This window comes from Armigeres subalbatus, chromosome 1 (genome assembly GCF_024139115.2).
Source record: "Armigeres subalbatus isolate Guangzhou_Male chromosome 1, GZ_Asu_2, whole genome shotgun sequence".
Classification (NCBI taxonomy): Eukaryota; Metazoa; Arthropoda; class Insecta; order Diptera; family Culicidae; genus Armigeres; species Armigeres subalbatus.
In genome coordinates, this window is record NC_085139.1 from 306,501,508 (window position 1) to 306,524,396 (window position 22,889).

Below are 22,889 nucleotides of genomic sequence, written 5' to 3' on the forward strand. Positions count from 1 at the left end.
GCAGAGCTGTAGATAAACCTTTACACTAGAAGTCCGCCATACAACATATTTTGAAATTTAGGCTCTGGAATGAGTTATCGACAAACTGCAAAATGATCGAAGGCAGATTACTAAATAATCGATAACATCCTTGCTGCGCCACACACCATTTTATAGTTTCCCTCCGAATATTGTAAGCAGCACTTTTCGCTCGAAAACCCCGAAAGCTCTCCGGTCCACCTCTTTTAATGTCCATGCTTCATGTCCATAAACGACCACTGGTAGAATCAGAGTTTTGTATAGAGCAAGTTTCGTTTCCGTCTGCATGTTGCGGAACCTCCGTGGGACCCATCAAGCACTACCACTGCGGCAACACCACTAGGTCTTCACCTATATCTACCTGCCACCATGTACTTTGTCTTGGTAGAGTTAATGGTTAAGCCTATCCTCGCCGTCTCCCTCTTCAGTGGGACAAAAGCCTCCACTACTGCTCTGCGATCCTCTGCACGCCAGATCTCCTAAGAGCACCTTCGAGTGCAATGTTGAACAATAAATTCGAAAGTGCATCACCCTGCTTCAATCCGTCTAAGGTCACAAACGAGGTTGACACTTCGTCTGCAATCCGAATACTTCATTTCGAGCCATCCAGTTTCGCCGGAAAACAATGTTTGGACAGTATCTGCCACAGCTCATTTCCTTTCACTGAATCGTACGCTGCTTTGAAATCAATGAACAGATGGTGAGTCTGCAAGTTGTACTCCCGGAATTTATCAAGGATCATCCGCAGGCTAAACATCTGATCCGTCGTTGATTCGCCCTCACTAGAACCTGCCTGGTGTTCGTCGACGAAGGACTCCTCAAGCGGTCTCAGTCTGTTAAACAAGATACGTGGCACGATTTTGTATGCCGAGTTCAGAAGGGTGATCCCTCTGTAATTGGTACACTCTAGTATGTGCCCTTTTTATAGATTGGGCATATGAGCCCATTCAACCAGCCGGCAGACAGTTCTTAAACTCATTCTTAACCTCGTCCATCGTTGGTGGTTCCACAGCTTGACCGTCGCCGACTATGTCCATCCTGCTCCTTAATACACTTTCATTTTCACCGTTCAACAAATCTTCGAAGTGCTCCTTCCACCTGGCTGCCACCATAGTTTTGTCTGTCAGCAAATTCCCCTCTCGGTCATTGCACATGGCGGGCACTGTAATATCGATTTTAATTTTGAAAACTATTTTTTTTTTCAGTGTAGAAATCGTTTTTTTATTTTTTGGATATTTGTCCATAACTTCTGGGAATTTCACGACAGTCCGCCATACAACCCTTTTTTTAATGCTACGTTTAGACAGGGCATGTGAATTGAGCAAGTCGCTTGAATCGAACGCGAACTGAACGTGTAAACACCTTAATTCAATTCACTTGAACGAAAAGAAAGTTGAACATGTTCAACTTTTGGCAAGTCAATTGAATTCAACTGAGTTGTTCAACTCACTTGCCCTGTCAAAACGTAGCGTAAGGTTCGTCATTTTGAAGCTACATCGATTTAAAAAAAAATAGGCCCTTATCAAATGTTACTCTTGACAATTTTTGAAGAACTAAGTTTGCAGAGTGTCTTTGAAATACCATAACAAGCCCTCCAAGTTTAAATCGATTCTGAGATGGTGCTGCCAACCGCTAGCCGAGTTGGCGTGAAATTCGTCAGATAGGTAATTGCTTTTACAGAAAAGTAAAACAATGTTTGGGTAGATGATTTTCGATAATCACAGGTAATAACAAGTCTTATTATTTCGATCTTCATAAGAGTAACAAACAATAAAACAGATTTTTTAGTTTACGCATAAGTTTTAGCCATCATATTCATGAAAAATTATTATATTCTAGAACTAACTTTAAAAAAAAATCTATGGCTTCGCAACCTTTCTGATAATATCTAAATATTTTTTATAGTCTGTCACAAATAAACCGGCAGAGATAGAAGACGTTTCAAGACCAAATTTTCTCAACTGCTGTTCGTGGTTGCTAACGCTAAAAAACGATAATCATTATTAGGTGTTCGAAATTATTTTTTCTATCAAAAAACTAACTCACCTCGGTTTATCAAAGGTTTTCTTTTTCCTAATCTGCTGCCATCCAGCGGCCGTCTTCCGGTTGTGCATCATCATTCCCCTTACAACCAAGTTCAGCCCATGTCCGGTCAATTGGTCCTCCCGGAAGCTGCTGCTCGTAATTACGTCGGCCAAACTGAGAACATCCGCCGCCCCAACGATGTCGTCAATGTCGGTAAACCGGTTGACATAATTCGAGTGGATCAGCGATATCATCGCACCCGGTTGCGATACGAAAGCCTCCGCTAGATCCTCCGGTGAGTGGTGCAGCTTGTTCGTCTCATCGACTACGGTGATAATCTATTAGTAAGTTTGACATGGAATTAATTCGGCAATAGTTACATTTTGGATTGAACACGCGCCCCAAAGCGTGCATCAACGTAATGCTCCCATCCGATCCAACCGACTTGAGCTTGGATTCCTTTTTCTTGCCCTTCGTGCTCCGCACACCTGACGTATTCAACACCACCCCACTTCCAGCAATCGGTTCCGTTTCCAGCCGGGGAGCGTTCTTCAACGAAGCGAAATGCACATTCAACGTGGCACTACGCAAATCACCTTGCGATGATAGAATGATACTGTCGATCATGTCCTGCGAAGGCATCCGATAGTGCTGGGTCATTTCCGGTCCGACCATTAGCGAGGTGATTCGCTTCATTGCCTTCTTCATTAGCGTCGCTGAAACGCTGTTGAAGGTGATGTGATGGATTCGAAAGTCCTGCAAAACACCCGGCGGAAACAAGTTGTACACAATGTCGAGCTTCTTGCTCGACGTGTCCGTTGCGATGAAAACCAGTGGCGACGCCCCCGTATCCTGGTAGGCTTCAAGCGATGCCTTAAGCGTTTCCGGATCGCGCAAAAACGCGTTTGGAATGTCCTTCACTAGCAAAAGCTTGTTATCCGATTCGCCTTCGAAAATCGAACAATATCGGGATGTTTTGTACAGGAACGAATCAAACTGGTCCTTCTGATTCTCCCGGAAAGTAAGCTCCTCTTTTGTTCCACCGTCGAAGTCATAGTTATCATGATAGAATAGATCTACGTCTACCGGGGTGGTCCATTCGGAAACCTGATACTGGAACTCAGAGGCGATCGTTTTCACGGTCGTACTCTTGCCGCAACCAGCCGGTCCGGAAACCAACAGGATGGCAGTGGGATCCGTTTCCTTGATTCGGTCGTACGTTCGGAACCACTGTTGGACTTCCTCGATCTTCTTATAATGGACCGCCAAATCCGTGACAGACTTTGGAGCCAGATCGACAGACCAGTCGAACTGGCGCAATTCCGCATCGGTACGTGCAACAGGTGTCGGCTTCTGTTGGACCGTCAAACTCGTGCTTCGGCTTAGCTTAGGTTTCTTGGAGGAAGAAGTGTCCAACGGAGCAGTTAGTGTAGCTACAGAACTCGGTGATGCTGGCCAACGATGACTCGTGGAAGAACTGCGTTTGACCGTTGGTGTTGTTACTTTCCCTTCGAAGTCGAACGCAGATTTGAACCAACCTTTGGATTTCTGTGGAACAAATAAGACGATTATATATTTATGATGAACACTGGAGATCTAAATTGTGCACAAGTAGTTACATTTCCAGACATAGTTTTCGATTTTTAATTTTCTGCAGAGTGGTTCGTAATTTTATGCTGATTTTGGTTTTTCGCGTTTTTCAAATCTGCCTGAGCCCGATTCGATCTTCTCTTTCGATTGTTTACATTCTGGAGATGGATTCTGTGCAACAAAAGGATGTTATAGATTCTTCTATCTATACAAAAGATATTTTAGTTACTACACTGGGCCAGCAAAGTACTCTTTAATGGGTAAAATAGTACCCATTATGAAGTTAAATAGTTCAACTCATTAAAAGAGTAAACAGCGTTTACTCATTAATGAGTAAACCACTCATACGTCAAACCAGCGAGTATTTTTTACGCATTATTTTTAAAAAGCTTTGCAGGAAAATGTGTAAAAATCACTCGTTTTTTCAGAAAAAAAAAAACATTTGCTGACATAATAAAATGCATAATTTAATAATTGAGCGGTGGGCATGTTATTCGCATAGTTTTTATTCAAATGTAAACATAATATATTATATACACCAGGGTATGCACACTATAAAAATAAACGAAATACGCCATAACGTACTAGGAATTGTGTTTTCTATCGTTTGATCAAAACTTTTGCCATCCCGTCGTACTCTGGGGGAACTACGGACAGGAACCAATAACCAAATTTGATTATTGGTTCCTGCTACGGATACACACGAACAGACCGGTTCCTTCGATAGTTTTTAGTAGGTTTTTATGAACATGCTGAGTTCCATTCTTTCCGGAAATCTGGGCCAGCGTAGTTTCAACCGACGATTCCACTTATACGGCGGCATTCCGAATTGATGGCGATCTGCTTCGTCTTTGTTTTCCTGTGGTTGCAAATTGTCCAATGTTTCCATGAGCTGTTAGCAGACAGTTTGTAGTTAATTTTATTATAAAAGTTTAATTAAAACGATAATAATACTCACAACTAAATCTCTCGGAATTCTCCCTCTTCCCATTATGTTTTTTTCTATCAACAATGTGATCAAGTTTATTTTCACCCATTAATGGGTAGTAACTTTAAACTTTGGAATGGAGGAAAAATACTCATTATCAAGAAAATAAAAGTACCCATTATTTTGACAGTTCCATATATCAGTAAATAATGGGTCCTTTTCACTCTTTAATGAGTATTGTCGATTCACAGTGTAGATAAAGATTGTCGCTGTCGTCGCTGTCCGATACATCTTTTGCTGGCGAGGATAGGGGAGCTAAATGTCAAAGAAGGAAAATCCATAGGATTTGACAGGTATGTACCACACATGTTTCGGACAGCAGAACAAAGGGAACCGTAGCGACAATCTTTATCTAGTAACTAAAATATCTTTTATCTATACCCAAAACTATTTAAAAGTGGGTTGTTTTCACTCAAAAACGTATTTAGTACACGTTAAAAAAATTAAATTATTTTATTTATTAGATTTTTGATTTAATAGCTTTATTATTATGCATCTCTATAGATAAAATAGAATATTGTGGCTTCCTGCTGGATGCTTCTCAGGTAATACCAAAGCCGCTAGCAATGAACTTCCATCAAAATGTAGCACGTCTAAACGAAGCATAAGAAATGTGTTTATTTAAAATATTGAATAATCAAGATTCGCTAGGTGTTATCCCCCTTTAACGATCAGTTTATTGAACAAACACTAAGATAACGTTGAAATATTATCTACAGGTCATTGCGCGCGGCAAACCTAACCTCACTATTTTGACAGGTCCTGACTGGTCCTGTTGAATCTCCATATTTCACGATGTTGAAGACATTCCGTACATTCCGCATTGAAATATTGGTATTTATCGATAAGTTTGGGTAATTATCGATCAGAAAATCCAAAGAATGATAGAAGTATCTGAAAATTAAAATAAAGTCGTCTGTAAACAACAGGACCAGTACCTGTCAAAAGTCGTGCGTAACTTCACTGTGCAATGGAGTATATTGAAATATTGTACGTGGATTTCCCTATTGGACCCGACCGTTCGAAATAATCGCTCCTTGAACGGTCGTTGAAATCGCTGTTTCCACCTTCACACCATAAAATGCAGTTTCACAGGTAAGTATTTATTAAACCTAATTACCTAATATTTAAAATATTAAACTATTTTTATATGGTTCTTGCTCTTCTATTGCTGTTGCAACGTTTCGTTGCAAAGCACCACACAGCGTAGATAGTACGTGCGTGCTTTTATCCAACTACCTTGCGGGGCTGCTTGTCAGCTATTGGAACGATATGGAAACGTTGATACGTCAAGTACGATTATATGACAGATGAGAAGCAAATCAGTCGTAAATGTAACTAAACACTCTACCAGCACTATTGTTAGTTTTTATTTCTACTAAACTATTGCTTAAATCTAATTTAAATTGGAAATGTTAGTGGAACTTGGATAAATGAAAAACGTTGATTAATCCTAACTGAAGTTAAACGGCAAGATAGCTTAAACCTAAGTAAATAGTACGGTTATTTAGAGCGAAGCCGATCACAAGGATAAGTGTTTATATCTCCAAAATCCTTCTTCATTATTACCACATCACTGCCAATCAGACCGCAATGATTCGGACAACAAAAACTAAACGTAAGATAATTCTTGTTATTCTTGTTATACTCAACGTATCCCCGGGCCGTGGCCAATCTACGTTGTATGACATTAGGCAATACGTTTACACTGCTGGCTTAAATTTTCAACGTGACGATTAATTTATTGAACTCATGAAATCAATGTAAACTCGACTCGTGGAAAACTTATTCCAGGTTATCCGAGGCTTGTGATAGACCCTTTATCACAACGGACCTTTCCATCCACTGACTGGTAGGCTCGAGTGTCCCGTCCTCTGCTTCAGACCCATAAGGGGTCCGAAACAGTTCAGTTTCAGGGTAGTAAAATTGTGAGATAATAGAAGATAGAGGAGGAGAGTATGGAGCGGCTTGTTGACCGCTTCCGGCTCTAGCGACTGCTATGGAACCTTTTTATTAGAGAAATGTTTGTAGAGATAGAAACGGTTGTGTTTATGTTCATAATAGACAGTGTTTAGATGTTTAGATAGTTCGGGATCGCTACGATAGAGTTTATTATAGCTTAGATGATTTATACTTATGGTAAAAGGGAAATGATTGAAATCCGTTTTCTGGTGATTGTCGCTTCTTGTATGTAGATTCGTATGTAGATTGATATGATAGAGGTACGTGCAGTTTGGGATTAGTGTGACCACGTTGGTTTAAGTTTGGAAACATAAAATAGAAAAGGAGGTAGCAGAAGGGGTGGGGGAACAAATACCTAACCATTTGACGCAGAAAGATTAAAATATTTGAACTGAATTAAAATAAATCAATTAAATTTTACAATTTTGGTCGATCTTGAGTTAAAAATGTGTTCCAAGCGTGCCCACCGAATTAAGTATATTACACTCACGTAAATAACCTTCCGATGTTTATAAGTTTCCCTTATGAAAATTAGCCACAAGGAATCACTTTGAAAAACATAAGGTAGCCTTATGAACCAGAATGAACTTTGGATGAACCAGGTTCATAATCAACATATATGTTTATCTTATGTTTACCTTACTAATTCCATAAAGCAACCTTATGAAATTCCATAAGTTAATTTTATGAAATTCTTACGATATCAATATATTTTTATACATGATTCATCGGATTAAAAATATATGTTTTTTTTTAGTAAATAATTATAGTTTTAATATACTTTAGACATTTTTATTACAGATAAATAATTAAATAATTGAAACCATTGTCTATTTTTTTTATAATATTACACGAAAATATTTCCCACTAGGACGTCGGTATTGGTACACCCAGCTAAAAATACTTAAGAGCTTCATTAAAACTACTTATGATTTGGCGCCACTAAGATTGCGTGTGAAAACCATAAGTAAAAAGTATGATTCAGAACGAGAAATGTCTTTTCAACCACTTACAACTTCCATAGCCAGACTTATGAAAATTATGAGGAAAAACTATTGATATAATAAGAAAAGTTAACAATTAAACATAGTTATATTTATGAATTTCATATTAAAAATATGATGAATATTGAAAGTGTTTGCAATGAAAAAAGAAATCATAAATGCATGCCGTCATTTTTATAAAGGAGTGATTTATATTTTTTTAAATGTTTTAATCATAAACCTAAATTTAAGTTTCTATGTTAACTTCAAGAAGTAGTCAAAAACATATCAGCGCTAGCATTATTTAACAAGCGCTATTTTCTAAAGAAACTTAAAAAAATAAAAATAAATTAATTGCATCCATAAAAATTGATGAATCAATCGAATTTCAAAGATACATTATTGTTATAAATTGAAGACTTTCTTTGAGAACTTTGCTGGATCGTTATCCTGAAAACAGAAAGAATTTATAATTTCGATCAAAAAAGGAATTTAAGAAAAATTTATAGAGTAGTACAATAATACATATTATATACAAAATTATTAAAAATGCTTTTTAAACGTCTTAGCCATCCGATGTTGAAATTAGTTGATCGACAAATGCTATTCACTTATCCATCATCGCCATAATGAACAAAATTTTTTCCTCAATATTAACTCTAATGCTAATCATAAGTATGGTTATGGAATTCAAAAGCCGTTTTAATAAACAGCATACGTCTGTAATGAAACCAATAAAATACTCATTCATAAATTATAACTTATGAAAATCCTAAGTTTTTTTGCCTGCGTGTACATCGGCACACTGGTACACTAGCATCTGAAATATATAAACAAATCTTGAATCATCCATCTAGCGGTAATAATGCGTTTCTCGATTGCATAAAAGTCAAGAAGAGTACTGATAGTAGCGAGGATAATAGGGTAGGTCCTATTAGAAGCATTCATTTATACACATTGTAAGAACCCCCGTCGATGCCGAATAGGTGCATCTTATTGTGAGTAAATAGGTTGAGGTCAATTGCCTATAACTATTTCTATACTGTCTTTGCACGCTTGTCGCAGCCATAAGGTGCCCGCCAGAGTAAACGCGGCGTGCGATGCGACGCGACTCACGGTAAAGAACAACAATAATTATCAATGAACTGTCGCGTCTACTCTGGCTTCACCCTAAAGAGCCCCGCGCATAGGATACGTTTGCGTTGCGTTTGACAATTTTCCCATGGGAAATGTGTCAAACACAACGCAATTCTATCCTATGTGCGGGGCTCATAAGCCTAGGATACTAGCCTTTTGAAATGAAGCTTGTTATATGATTTCAAAATTACTCTCAAGACTGATTGCTTACCTGTTGAACGAACATTTGACTGGTCAGAACCACTAGTGCGCTACTTTTGGGAACGAGAAGTTTTGCCACCACCAGTGCCGCTCACCAAACCAATTTTCCGTCAGTCGGAGGCTCCGGAATAGGACCAAGTATTTTGATTGCCACCAAGCTTAAAAATCAAACTCGAGCAATTATTGATACTCGGATTGAAGCTCCAAATAAACAAGCACCAGCTGATCGAATCGGTTGAGATTGGCTTGCTGCTTTTGGCAAACAAGTTTGAATCCTTTGCCAAAACAATGTACGTCCAGGTTCCTCGATTTGAGTACCCTAAAGAAATATAACGAATTATTATTTTCAATTTGTTTACTAAATAGCATACGAACCTTTCATCGTTTTCCAGGTCCAAACTCAGAGACCAAATTGGCAGATGTATCTTGATTACCAGGTCAATCTATACGTGCAGCATGGGTCTAGGAAGCTGGCCATCTTTCTCCATCCTCCACTACCGGTGTACCAAGTACCTACTATGAATATGATGGGAATTTGTTATTTGCATTATATGTAGTTAGATAACATTAGGTAATAACTGCGAGAATACTCACTTATCTCATTGTAAACCACATAAACCACTTGATCTAGTAGTGGAAAGTGTGGATTTGGCTGTTGTTATAGTTGTACAAGAGAAACCAGATCGTGTTCCAAATCTTTGTCGGTTGGCAACTTCCACTGATTCGGGCGAGATTGTTCACTGGTATAACGGATATAACCGGTACCGTCGCCGCTAGGGCCATGGCGTTACGAACCAAATCTAATTTCCGCCATACTAATTGAAGAAGAAGTCATTCGGGTCACGATGGAGGATGTGCACCAGATGGTTTATATTGGCAGTTCCTGCTGTGAGCTTTGCTGGAATTCCATGCAGTTCTTCCATTACATCACTCACCACCCGTTTCCAACATATGGAATTTAAGATTTCTTTTTCAACCCGATTTATCACTATAAAATCTCGGAGAAAACTTGAATAAAATCAACGACAAATGAACAACAATGTGACAGTTATTTGAAAGAAGAAAATGAACACGACCAAAACCACAAGATAATTTCATAAGCTCTTTTAAGTTTTTACACAATGTTGACCAATGAATTTCATAAGGTATATTATGAAATTCATACTTAAACATAACAATTTCGTAGGGGCCTTATGGTATCGATTTCTAATGAACTCATGCGGTTTCATAAGGCAATAGTTATGAAAATCCTAATTTTATTTCTGCCAGTGTACGAGTACTGATAACCTATGCTACTAAATAAAGCTCGTGATTAAAAATGGAGGTTGGCTCATAAAAATATATTATTATTCTAGATATTCTCTTAAGTATGAAAACTGAATCCTAACTATCCCGAAACTGCTTTCACAATGCTGCCGCCCAGAACACAGCCGCCTCTGCCACTCATAGGCAATGTCCCTCCCACCGCCTTGACAGCCTCCAGAAGTATCTACCAAAATATTTGAGAACTAGAATGAATTATTAACATGCCCCGCCATTACATAAAATGAGGCAAAGGCGTCATAGATGCGGGAACGACATCGCCATAAACGACACGGGACAACCATGCCCCACACGACAGTGCAACATTGCACCGAATCGGGGACCTCCTAAACTTTTCTATGCAACGCAGAGTTTTACCCTCTCTTGCGTTATGTGATGTTGAAAATAATCTCCTAATCATTTGATGGCAAAAATAAAAATAAAATAAAAATAATCAAACAAAATTAAAATATTCTAGCTAAATTTTACTATTTTGGTCGAGCATGGGTCAGCCGCCTGACACCCGCGTTGAAAAATATGTTCCATGCGTGCCCCTACATAAAATAATAACGCGTGCTAATCACTAATGATACTAAAAGATTTAAATGGAATTAGGTATTGTTCTGCTTATCATTTTAGCACCGCCAGGGGAACTTGGCCGATACCCACTGCACTTTTCTTTCCCTTAGCACAAACAATTAACCATCATTTGTGATATTTAAACGGAATATTATTGGGAATTCTGAAAAGGCAGACAATCAATGCAGTTAGATTGCCAGGTAATACGTGCACATCGTAGCACTGGTGATGCATCACAATCGTATATATACAGGAGTATATGCACTATATGATGACATTGACCGGAAGATTAGATAAGCATTTCCCCCCAACAAAAAAAAAAAAAACTAAACGTAAGATAATTGGATTAAAAGCCTAAAGAAGAATATTTACAATGTAATATTATCGATAACAATTAAGTATTTGATTATGACACTCTGGAAGCAATCAATGTATAGCAATCAACCTTTTTGATAGTATAGAAAATAAAAATCGAAGACGAGGATCCGAAAAGGAACGCCGACATTTTTGCTGCAGCACTAAGTGCTAATGGTACCGTGGCGGGAGAGAACTGCAGGGCATTGGTCCCAGCGAGAATATTCTCAACTTCTCCACAGCAACCTTTGAAGGATGTTTTGCACTATGTATTTAATATTTAACGTGTAAATCAAATCGAATTCAATTGAATCATATGGCATATTCGCTTGCTTTATGCATGACTTTAAAGTAAATATAATCGAGATGAATTTCATTTGTTAACATTTGAATTTCGTGTTTTCTTCCATATTTATATAATGATGAAGTATGCAAATTCCGTCCGGAATCCGATTTCCGTTATCGAATCGAAACCCAATTGACGAAACATTTGTTTTGCTATAACTTCACCGAATCAACAATGGAGTTATAGAAAAAAAAAACTTTCTTCGGTTTTCGTCCTTCTAACGGAAATCGCATTCCGGGCGGAACTAGGGTATCTGTTCCGTTATTAATAACATGCTCCTATATCAATAACATTCGCAAAACAGGCAATTTAGGCTCAATTTGTGTCGTGTTTTGTTGTTTTCCGACGTGCTCACTGCTGAAAAAAATCACAAAAATGAGAAACAAAACAAATACCGCACCAATTCTTTGTTTTCGAATGGTATTGATTTGGGTACATGGTATGAATTCAAGGAGCAGTTTCCCTATAATAAAATGAAAACGAATGAAAAAATATATATGATTAATAAATTGCTCCGTTTAATTAATAAAAATGAATCGGTTGGCTACCAGCGGGTGCCGCTTGAGAGTATCTTTGCCTTCTTCCTCTTCAATAGAACAAAAGTTATGAGCATTATTTGCATCAATCAGACGGTTATGAAAGTTCCTATGGGGAGGTTTATCTGTCCGTGCACCGTGCACCTGTTCGTGAGTGTCGTATTCCGAGCTTGATTTATTCCCCACCGTCTCCGGCGGGAAGTCACTACTGTCCTGCCACCGCTTCCAATTTCCATGTTGGATTGATGGATCTACTTGTATGGATTTACTGATAGATAATGAGAAAGGACATATGTTTTATTGAGGGAGTTGAGGCACGGACCATTTTTCTTGTGTGTATTAAATAAATGCTTACCTGTTTGTAAGATGGTAGTAAATGTTACGATGAGCTTCTAAGCATTCCATGATTTGATGTTTCACGAGCTCAGGAAAGACCGACAGGGCCTTGGAGGGAATTGGAATACTCAAATACATCCGGCTGTTTACTAAAAGACGAATATAGTTATAGAACTAGCCCCTTATATAAGCACTTGTCATAATCAAATATTACCTGTTGATAGGACGACGGTTGCTAATTCTGTTTAACTGTATACTATAGTTCAGAGATGTACGTCTGGTGTTGTTGGATTGTTGGCCGCTGCTATATAAGATTGTTGGGTACTTATGAGGAGATGAAAAAATACATGGTGATTATATGTTCCACTATATTGGAACTATATTAACATACCGATGTTACTCCTGATTTCGTCCATGTTCATCGGAAAAATTATTTGTAGTGTCGAACCATGTGCTTTCTCGTTGAAAAAGTAACACAATTAAGTTTGTTTGAATGCATCTCTTATTAGTTTGAGTAAATTTATAACATTCCATAGGCAAACATAAGAAATCGTGGTGTATCAAGTATGAAAATTGCTATAAATAATAACATTTGAACTGAGTTTGTGAAGAATATCTTAGTGAAGTGAAATGCATTAGATTCCATGGTGTAAATTGAAATGAAATATTCACATTTTGAAACATATACGTCCAATATGTATTTGTTATCGGTATCCATTGATATTTGGGGATTTTAGGTACTCTTTACCCATATTTGGGTGAACTGAAGTAAGCGTGCGGGCGACTGCAAGACCAAAGGTAAATATAGCAACATATACTAATATGGTCCAATGCACCGAGTTCATCATTGACGTTTGAGCGGTGCGCTGTTTACTAAGAATGAATACTTTTTCATTCATCGAGTTCATGCAAGTGTTCATTTTTAGTAAACAGCGCCCGTCTCAAACGTCATTGTGTTCATTCGGTGCATTGGACCATTCTCAATCCACTTGAAAACCGGAATTGGGGGATAGCGAAGTTGGATTTTTCTCACAATCCGTACGTTGAACCTAACTTCGGAAGTGGTGCGCTGTTTTCATATTGCGAAGCGCTATTCAGCGCACCACTTCCGAAGTTAGGTTTAACGTAAGGATTGTGACTTCGCTAGCACCCAATTTCGGGTTTCAACTGGATTGAGTATATCAAAGCCAGACTACGAATATTACTTGATATTGTATGTTCCCACCGATAATAACATGTATGACGTTCAAAAAAGACTACTGTTAGCCTTGCGAGCAAAGGCGTAGGGTTGTAAATACAGAGATGCCGAGTTCAATTCTCGGTCCGGCCTAGGGTATTTTCGGGCGGGCACCATTCTAGGCTCCCTGGACTGTTCTTTCGACACAATATGCATATTCGTGCTATTGGCGGGTATAAAAAAGATTTCAATCAGCCTTTGCATCCCTAACCTCTTTCGTGCATCAAAATTTTGGTGATGTTTTTGCTCTAATTCATTAAATTTTTGACCGATTTGTTTAAAATTTTCAGACATGAACCAGAAATAATCAGAGTTTCAGAGGATCAATCGATTGGACATGTCAGTCCACCGGTTCCGGATTTATACGGAATTCCAGTGGGGTCCGTCGGGTGGCCATTTAGAACATTTTTGATGTTTGTTATTCGTACCAATATCAGGAACTAATAACCGGGACATGACACTCGCGAAGAACCGATATAAAATTCATGCAACCCCAGATGAGCTCACGAGACCAGCTCCGCCAGAGGCGCTAGTGTATTTTACTCAAATTGTGGTAAATTTGTGAGAGAGTGTTTTGTTCAGTGTAGACTTTTCTACTGTCAAAGTTTTGTTTACATTCCTCAACGGATGATGCCACGTTACTTCTAGTGTTCGGTTATTTTCTTCCGCTGTATTTTATTTGCACAAACCGGTGGTATGCATTGCCGCGGTTTTAGACGACTTCATGGCATCGGATACAGGTAAGAATCTAATCAAGAAATTTTGGAATAGACTTAAAATCTACTTTTCAATAACCATAGTTGCGGTTTTTCAGCTAATATGCAACGGCCAGGGGTAAAAATCCTCGGTGGAAGCAGCCCTGAAAGAAGTTTGGAATGCTTGATCCTTGCTGCTGCTTCAATAACAGATGACAAAAGCATTATTTTGACGGCTATTTCTGGAACAAGGTGAGTTAAATATTAAATTTTCTGTGACTGAATTAGACTTTACACACTTAAATAGATATTCTGAGTTCGGTAATTGTTTTTACAGGTATATATCGGTGATTAAAGAAATTACTGATTCATCGGTAATGTAGAATGTATTTACAGAAACTGTCAATAAAACTACCGAACTTCAGTGAAATTATTTAGCTTCAACGACTTCGGTAAATAGGTTTACCGACAGTTCTGTGAATTAGTCTGGGCACCAAGCTTCGTGAAAATTTTAACTGAAGTTTCGGTAATTGATACAATCCATTACCGCATGAACCATCAAAAGTCAAAACCGCCATTTTTTTAAATTAAAACTTATTCTCGTGGCAAGAAAATCGGTCCTGTTTTGTGCTCGAAAAATAAACTGGTGAACAATGGAGGACGTTATGCAGCAGCTTCTGGACCAGGATGACCGAATCGTTGAGATTTTCCGTAAGTAGATGTTTTTCTTTTACTGAAACTTATATTTTTACAGATTGTCGATTCTATTGCCTGTTTTTTCTGTCGGGAGCAAGTTCCAGGTTATGTATCTGGACTGCACCGACACATCAATGACCACATTAAAAAGAAGGATTTTTTGGCCAAAAGCATACTATTTGATTGTACCTATCATAAATGTGATGCTAGGTATGCTAACTTTTATTCCCTCAAGCGCCACATTATCGAGAAACATCCGCCTGGACGTTGTTTTCCTTCCGGAAGTGCTGTGAATGATAATAATTCACATAGTGGTACCCCATGCTTCGACCATGAATTATTGTCGAATTCTTCTGGTGATGTTAGTTCTTCCAGTCCTGATGCAGATATGTCATTGGATGAGCTCGAGAAAATTATTAATCTGAGTATTTGCCGCATGACTGCTGATGTCGGACTGCCACAAACCAAAATCTCTGAATTCATCAGACTTTGCAGTGTACTCGTACAACACATTTCCGATTATTTGGAGAGTGAAACATTCCGTTTTATTTCAACACATGTTGGTGCATTTCCTCCGGAAAAAGAAATTGTCTTACGAAATAAATTCAGGTTAGGTCAGCTGTTTAACAAAGTCAATACTTTTCCTAAGCAAGCCAAATACCTGAGCGAACTTGCGACTTCCACTCCAGTACCTCGAGACATTCTTCTGAGTCGTCGAGAAGATGTGCGACACGTGAATGCGATTCCAAAAAAGGTTTTTGTTAATGAAACAGCGTCATACATTAGCATCATAGACAGCCTTAAGTTTGTTTTGCGCGATCCTGAAACAAGACAGCTAATGAAAGAAACTGTCTCAACCACGGAAAATACTCCTTGTGTTACTGAATACAGCACTTTTCGATCGGGAGAAACGTTCAACGAAAAACCAGTATTTCAAGACTATCCGGATACAGTAAGAATCAGCCTCTACCAGGACGATGTTGAATTGGGTAACGCATTCAGCTCACGCGCAGGTATCAACAAGGTTTCCAATTTCAACTTTAAGATTCAAAATATTCCTGAAAAGTGGAACAGTTCTCCTCGAGCAGTATTTCCCCTTATATTTTGCACTGTAGTAGATGCCAAAAAACATGGTTACCGTAAAATACTGGAACCTCTTATTGCTGATTTAAAACGTCTAGAAAAAGGTATTGTTGTTTATTACGGTCAGGAGAGATATGTTATTAGAGCTGTAGTAACGATTTTCTATGGCGACACATTAGAGGTCCACGACATTATTGGGTTACTTGGACCTAGCGCAAATTACTTTTGTCGCATATGTCAAGTTTCAAGGCATGAATTCCACGAAAACCCCTCCCAAGAATTTCCCGATCGAACTCTTGACTGGTACGAAAAGAATCTGGAAGATGTCCGCAACGGTTCAATTCTTCCGAAAGATTGCGGTTTGAAACCATCAGGTTGTATACTCAACGAGCTCGAGTACTTTCACATTACGGATAACTATTGCCTAGATAGTATGCACGATCTTGCGGAAGGAGTCATTCCTCTAGCCATACAACTTGTCCTTTCGCGATACTGCAAACGAACCGATATACATATAAATACTAAATATATCAATAATCGAATAAACACCTTTTCATATGGTTTCTCGGAGCGCTGCAATAAACCATCTCCTAATTTTACGGACGACATGCTTAGATACCCTTCTAAACACAAAGTGCGACAGACATCAGCACAAGCCTTTCTGTTGTTACGCGCATTTCCATTCTTGTTCGGCCACTTGATTCCTAAAAATTGCGAATTAATGGCAATGATCGGACATCTGATTAAAATTGTCCGAATAATAATGTCACCAGTTGTTTCTGAGAATCTGCTGCTTGAACTGGAGGAGCATATTGTTTTTTTCGAGAAAATATTCTACGAGAATTTTCAACGTCGTATAAATAAGCTACACCATCTAAAGCATTATGCGACCTGTATCCGTAAAAGCGGTTCCATGAAACAATTCAACTGCCTCCAGTTTGAACAAACAAATAAAGTTATGAAAACTCAAGCCAACACATGCCGAAATTTCAAAAATATTTGCTCAAGTTTAGCAAAAAGGCAATGTTTTAGAATGATTGTCAACGTTCTCGATAACCCGTGGCGGGACAAGCTGAAATTTAGTTCCGGGAAGATAGTGTCACGTTCAGATTGTTTGAGTGAACAATATCTAGATCCATCCTTGGAATACGTATTCGCCCCGAACACTGCAACGCTGAATGGAATTGTTTTAAGGAAAAATCAACTGATTGGATTGAAGAAGCACACAAACGAATATTTTCCGACGTATGGTATTATACGGGAACTAGTCGTTATTGACGGAAAACTGTTCGTTCTGCTACGATTGTGTGATACATTATTGTATGATGAGTTTTTACAAGCATACGAAGTCGAAGTCAGCAGAAAAGATGCATTAATAAGTGTTGAAAGATGTTTCACACATGCAGTATTTTCATTTTGGTCTTCGTACGGAAATACCGCAAAGTTCGTTTCGCGACGGTTCTATAATCGCGATTATTAGCTGACATCTGTAAATATCATTACAATACTTTAAAAAAAACAATAAAACCACTATATATTATTTCTTAGGGACAGAAGAAATTGACAATATGGATACGTTCCTTTCCCTGAACGAAAATGACTTCTTGAGACTTAAAATGACGACGAATATGATTAAAATTATTCAAAAAATTCAAAAAGAACAAAACCCAGAAGAATGGATCGTCGAAGAGGTTGAAGTGTCGCCAACCAAATCACGGAATGACAACATTGATGACCCAGCCCAAAAATTTGACCCTGATAATCCGTACAAAGGCATAAGCTTGGACAATGTGAGTATTGAGTATGATAGTACAATTGCTATATCCCTACAACTGGTGTACTCTACTCATTTTACGTATTGTCCGTTTTATAATATATTTCAGGTAATTGATATTGACAACATCTTCGCACGAACCACTGAAGGCATTACCATAATGGAATTACTGAAGGAAGGATCGCGCCCGAGGGAATCGATTTTCAAGAAAATTAACGACATCCTGTGCGATTGCTTGAAATCAGTGTACGGTTGGTGAGTAATTTGAATTTTTCCTAGCAAGTTTAAACAATCACTTCCCGTTTATTCACTTAGTCTAAACATTGAGTCTCTTGACATGATAATCACTTTTTTTAATATTCTAATTATTTTTCAGTCGACCAAACCGTTTCTACAAAGATCAGATTGCCATCTCTCTTGTGACGTCATATCCGATACTTGCTGCTAAGGATACAAATGTTTCACAGGTAAGACATTCAAACTCAAAATGCAGCTTTGCTGCGACCAATTGCTTAATTTCTGAGAGTATTTATGTACCAATGCAGCTGATGTGCTTCGTTTGTGCATTATCTGATAATGTTTGCCTATACAAGGACTAATCTAATATTATATTGTGGTTACAGTTGAAAACAAAAGCTCACAACAGTCCAATCTTTCCCATCCCCAGATGTCGCAACTGCATAGCTAACAGTGCGCATGATGGCGCACGGCATAGATGCGCATTGCAATTGCGACATCAGGAAAAGGCAGAAAACCCGATGGTAGCGAGTACTCTCATCATTTGGATCTACAAAAGCTACAATACAATAAAATAAGATTTTATAAACATACCTGAGCTAATTAGTATTCAACAAAACAGCGCTGTGTATGTAGTTTTGTCCTACATGCCATCAAAGTATCCAACCAAACAAATCTGATTCGGAGTTTGCTTCAAAATCTGGATCCTCGATGTGATCCAATTCTCAGGATTCGATCATTGAAATGCCTCGTCTTACCAGCAGCATCAACAAACCAATCTTAAAACAGCTCACAAACGCACCAATTTTAATAAATAGATATTATTAAAACGAATGAATCAAACCGGAAAAGTATATTATAACACCGCTCACACAAAACTAAACTGAACAGCTGATATGCAAACAAATGACAGCTGATAGCTATCAATGATTGTATCCAGTCATCAATGATGGGAAATGGGAAATGAGAATAAATTACTCAGGTGTGAATGAATACGCAAGCGTTTTAGTGGATGTTGGAAAATGTAGTCAAAAATAGTAACATAATTGCATCGCTTCTTATGGGAGCATGTTCGAATGTTGTTGCAATGATTTCCTCACTTTTGTCGTATCTATTCTCATTGAGTGATGATGACATTGTATTCAAAAATGCACAGACAAATAGACGTTACACATAGAAGTTTTCTATATGTAGAACAAAAGTTCAATATGTTATGCAGTCATTTTTCCTGTTGTGCATACTAATCAGTTTCATACATTTTAGGCATTGTGGTTTCATGCTCACGCTCGGGGACCGAATCGTCATGCTGGACGTATCCACTATCGCATGGAATATTTGGCAAGAACCTCTGGGGAACGCGTCATAAAACGGCGCCGTGTAGAAGAAACATATACTGATCCACTTGCAATCGAAGGCTCGAGTGAGTCTCATTCTAAAATTGAAGTTCCTTCTAACATCGACGAATTAGTAAGTATAAAGATACAAATAAAACTATGACGTATTTATAATATTGGTTATTTTTGTTCACAGATACTTGAGTTGCAATACATCGTACCCATTCCAACCAGTAAGAGCCGCGTAATTGAGTTGTGGAAGACAACCTTTTCTAAGCGACAGGAATTTCGGGAGTCCGGTGAATTCCTACATTATTTGCAGCATTTCCCCGTTACCGCAGCTTACAATGGAGAATTGGTAAGTGTGTCCAAGCTATATAATGTCAACAATGTACTTATGTAAACTATTTTCAGATCACATCCGATTTTTGCGTCTTGAACCCAACGGCGTCATCCTTCGTCGATGGGTGGAACAAGCTTGAAGGCAGCATTTTGTCTGCTCATCCGGCATTGTTCAGAGAGATAACTAATGGTAAATTCTAAAAGTTTATATGACCTCAAAAAGATTTTAACTCGGATTTTATTTTAAAATGTTTTCTATTAGATTTTGCACGTGCTCTTGCCATTGTCAGGCACAAAAATCCGTCGCGCGGCTCAAAACGATTGAGAAACAATGAGCCTGTGTTGGACAACCCGTTAACCGGTGTGGTGAAATGGATACAGGTGAGAATGACCAACGAGAAAATTGACTGTATGCTAACCAATTCTAATTAATTCTAGCCTGACGAAGACTTCCCACGTGCTGCTGAAGTACTACCGATTTTAGTAGTTCGAGGACTATTTCCGGATGTCTCGGAAGGGTGTGCTATATGCTGGGAATCTGAGGTCATTCCCGTAGGAGAGGACTTCAAAACAGCATTCGGAATCATGTTTCAGTGCTTCTCCGTTTTCAATCTGCAACCGAATCCGTCAGATAAAAACTTTTTTCTTTTCATTGGTGGAATCTGTAACACCAACACACTAACCACAACCGGGGCCAAATTTTTGCATGGATTGCAATGACCATGTGAACGGAATTGAACGACTTTAATAAAATATGTCCGTAACAGAAAACTATTAAGACTAAATACACAATATTGTTTTTTTTTTATTAATTTCATATAAGAACATACCAACAGTGATTACAGTATCACGAAGAAAATACCGAAATGTCGGTAATTTTGAGTAATATCGTTAAAAAGATCGCTGCTTTTCGGTAAAAACGATAACAAACCTTCAATCATTTTCGGTAAAATTTACCGATCTTTCAGTACATTTGACGAGCTGTCCCCTAATGCAGTTTACAGATCATGCTTGGTTTTTCGGTAATCGTTACCGAACGGTGTGTAAATTTGGCAGCCTAATCCTTTGATACAGTTCACAATTTTTTCGGTAATACTAAAATTTACCGAAATCGTTACCGATCGTTCAGCTGTTGAGAATTCGGTAAATGAATTACCGGAGTCGGTAATTATTTCTAAGTGTGTAGGTCTTCCACACTTATCTCCAGATATCGATCCGGAAATGAGAAAAGACCATCGAAAAGTATTTTGCTTTCCAATTCATCAAGAATTGCACAGCAGGAGGAGAAAATCATTCAAAGATTTGCTCCGAACAAGTCTAATCAAGAAAGTTAGCATCAGCGTCATAGTACCTACTGAGCCATTACGGACGAATATGATTAGCTGAACGAGAATTAACCCTTTCCTTCCCATGGTAGCTGTAGAGCTCCATCAAATTTTGCACCTTCCAACATTCATCGAATTGTTTCAACAACAAAAAGCAGTATTTGGCACAACTATATGGTTTCATTAGAATGCAAATATAATCAATTTTGAGTAAAAATAGTGAAACTATTGAAAACAATCAAGTAACTATTGATTTACAATCAAAAACTTTTTTTCAGTTTCCACTAATTCTAGCTATACCAAATAACTTTTGTTCTAGCATTTTTTCCATAGATCATTCCTTCCTATTGAAATCTCCGAAAAAAGTCGTGGGAAAGAGAGGGTTAAGCAAGCGGAAAACGATAAAAAAAACACATGGATTCGGGCTCGGAGAACTCGGTTTGGTGAAAAACGAATCACGGAAGAAACCTCAAAAGTCTAATGGCAGTTCTTCTGATATCATGTCTCATAATTTGCTGCGAAATATCTACCCGGGAGAAGTAAACACGCATATCGTTGAGCGAATTTTGAAACTTGACAAAACTGCAAAGGAACGGTTGCTGACAAAAAAGTGCAAACCGCAAGGTATTACAATAACTGCTAGAATGTTGCCCTCATGGGCAACGTCGAGTGTGCATTTACTGAAGGCTGCGGATAGCGTATTTTTGAACAGTAAGGATGATGACGTTATTACTATCGATTCGTAATCGCCGATGTTAAAAAGGAGAAAGCGGATAAACCTGGGGATAAACAATCAACCTCCGAGGTATTCAATAACCGGTCAGTATGGTGCACAACTTGATTCACCCTATGGTATTAGCCCACCCACACCAGCGTGTATTGAATTTTGTAAAATTGTTTTACAGAGTCTCGTTATTGTCAACAATCCATTATTTGCCTCACACGGACGCGAAGAAGAAGTTGTGCCGATTACGCACACTTCTGCTGATCGAATGTTTCACTTCTGAGAATATAGAAACGCCTGTCGGATTCTTTGCCTTATTGGTGGAAGTGGAAAGAAAGCGCATTATGAGAGCATGCCTGTCTCCTGTATTCGAGAGTGCTGTCCGACTGGTGGCCATCATAGCCGCGGTGCTTTGATGTAATTAACTTGATAGTGTCAAGCTCATTCGGGTGACTAATGTAAGTTTGTACCTTTTACTATACTTTTTTTTTTAACTTTCTAAAACTTGTTTGGTGGAATGGCTTATATGTATTCCAATAAATTCCAGCATTTGATGACTCTAAAGATTCATATTTCGACAGGAACAGTATAGTATATGGCCTTCTACAGTGTTTCACTGTTAACTGACCGTTAAGTAGAATAACTCATGTCTTACATTTTACGCCAACAATAAAATATGTATACACTAGATAAATAAATTAATTCTATATCAATTGTTACATAGAACCAAAATGAACCGAACAACAACATGCAAGCGACACGGTGGCAATTCACATCTGGCTGGTTTGAACCCTCTTAGCAAACCATTGCAAAGCTATCTCAATCAGGCTCCTCCATCGAGTCTTGATCCGTTCAGTGAGGGAGGTCCAAATAGCGAAGTGGGTTGAGGTACTGCTGGTGTTTTGGATACGTGTTGGTTCAGCAGATCCAAATGGCTGTCCAAGCGGGATATTTGAATCGTCAGATCCTCAATCAACCGTTACAACCGGAAACCCTTTTATTGTTGAATCAGTTGCTGAAGTATTTAGTGAGTATTTAGTTTGCTAAAATTTGTTGTTAGTTAGTTACGCATTTCCTTATTTTAG

The 22,889-nt window shown here is 38.4% G+C and overlaps 2 protein-coding genes and 2 long non-coding RNA genes across 6 annotated transcripts; 1 reads left to right on the forward strand and 3 right to left on the reverse strand.

Annotated features, from left to right (window-relative positions):
* Nucleotides 1-1,713: 1,713 nt before the first annotated feature.
* Nucleotides 1,714-3,796, reverse strand: LOC134217422 (cell cycle checkpoint protein RAD17-like). The gene is made up of 4 exons (XM_062696185.1): nucleotides 3,663-3,796; nucleotides 2,424-3,591; nucleotides 2,065-2,368; nucleotides 1,714-2,001 (listed from the first exon to the last, which is right to left on the reverse strand). The coding sequence occupies exons 1-4, from the start codon at nucleotides 3,672-3,674 to the stop codon at nucleotides 1,878-1,880; spliced, it is 1,608 nt and encodes a 535-aa protein (XP_062552169.1). The 5' UTR covers nucleotides 3,675-3,796; the 3' UTR covers nucleotides 1,714-1,877.
* Nucleotides 3,797-8,921: 5,125 nt separating this feature from the next.
* LOC134217428 (uncharacterized) lies at nucleotides 8,922-9,918 on the reverse strand. Its single transcript, XR_009981037.1, has 3 exons — nucleotides 9,499-9,918; nucleotides 9,280-9,420; nucleotides 8,922-9,223 (listed from the first exon to the last, which is right to left on the reverse strand). It is a non-coding gene; the product is annotated as an uncharacterized LOC134217428 (long non-coding RNA).
* Nucleotides 9,919-12,007: 2,089 nt separating this feature from the next.
* Nucleotides 12,008-18,962, reverse strand: LOC134217455 (uncharacterized). The gene is made up of 5 exons (XR_009981046.1): nucleotides 18,674-18,962; nucleotides 12,749-12,811; nucleotides 12,572-12,681; nucleotides 12,377-12,506; nucleotides 12,008-12,289 (listed from the first exon to the last, which is right to left on the reverse strand). It is a non-coding gene; the product is annotated as an uncharacterized LOC134217455 (long non-coding RNA).
* Nucleotides 14,214-22,776, forward strand: LOC134217436 (uncharacterized). 3 transcript variants are annotated; one of them, XM_062696203.1, is made up of 11 exons: nucleotides 14,214-14,334; nucleotides 14,409-14,541; nucleotides 14,627-15,000; nucleotides 17,617-17,858; nucleotides 17,952-18,097; nucleotides 18,219-18,309; nucleotides 19,343-19,546; nucleotides 19,610-19,771; nucleotides 19,828-19,945; nucleotides 20,018-20,136; nucleotides 20,194-20,572. In XM_062696203.1, the coding sequence occupies exons 3-11, from the start codon at nucleotides 14,943-14,945 to the stop codon at nucleotides 20,473-20,475; spliced, it is 1,422 nt and encodes a 473-aa protein (XP_062552187.1). In that variant the 5' UTR covers nucleotides 14,214-14,334; nucleotides 14,409-14,541; nucleotides 14,627-14,942; the 3' UTR covers nucleotides 20,476-20,572. The 3 variants fall into 3 exon arrangements, 2 of the variants coding, with proteins under 2 accessions (XP_062552187.1, XP_062552194.1); XM_062696210.1 differs by having other exon boundaries at nucleotides 14,900-15,000; XR_009981043.1 differs by lacking the exons at nucleotides 17,617-17,858; nucleotides 17,952-18,097; nucleotides 18,219-18,309; ... (3 more) ...; nucleotides 20,018-20,136; nucleotides 20,194-20,572 and adding exons at nucleotides 21,400-21,899; nucleotides 21,986-22,776.
* The last annotated feature ends 113 nt before the right edge of the window (nucleotides 22,777-22,889 follow it).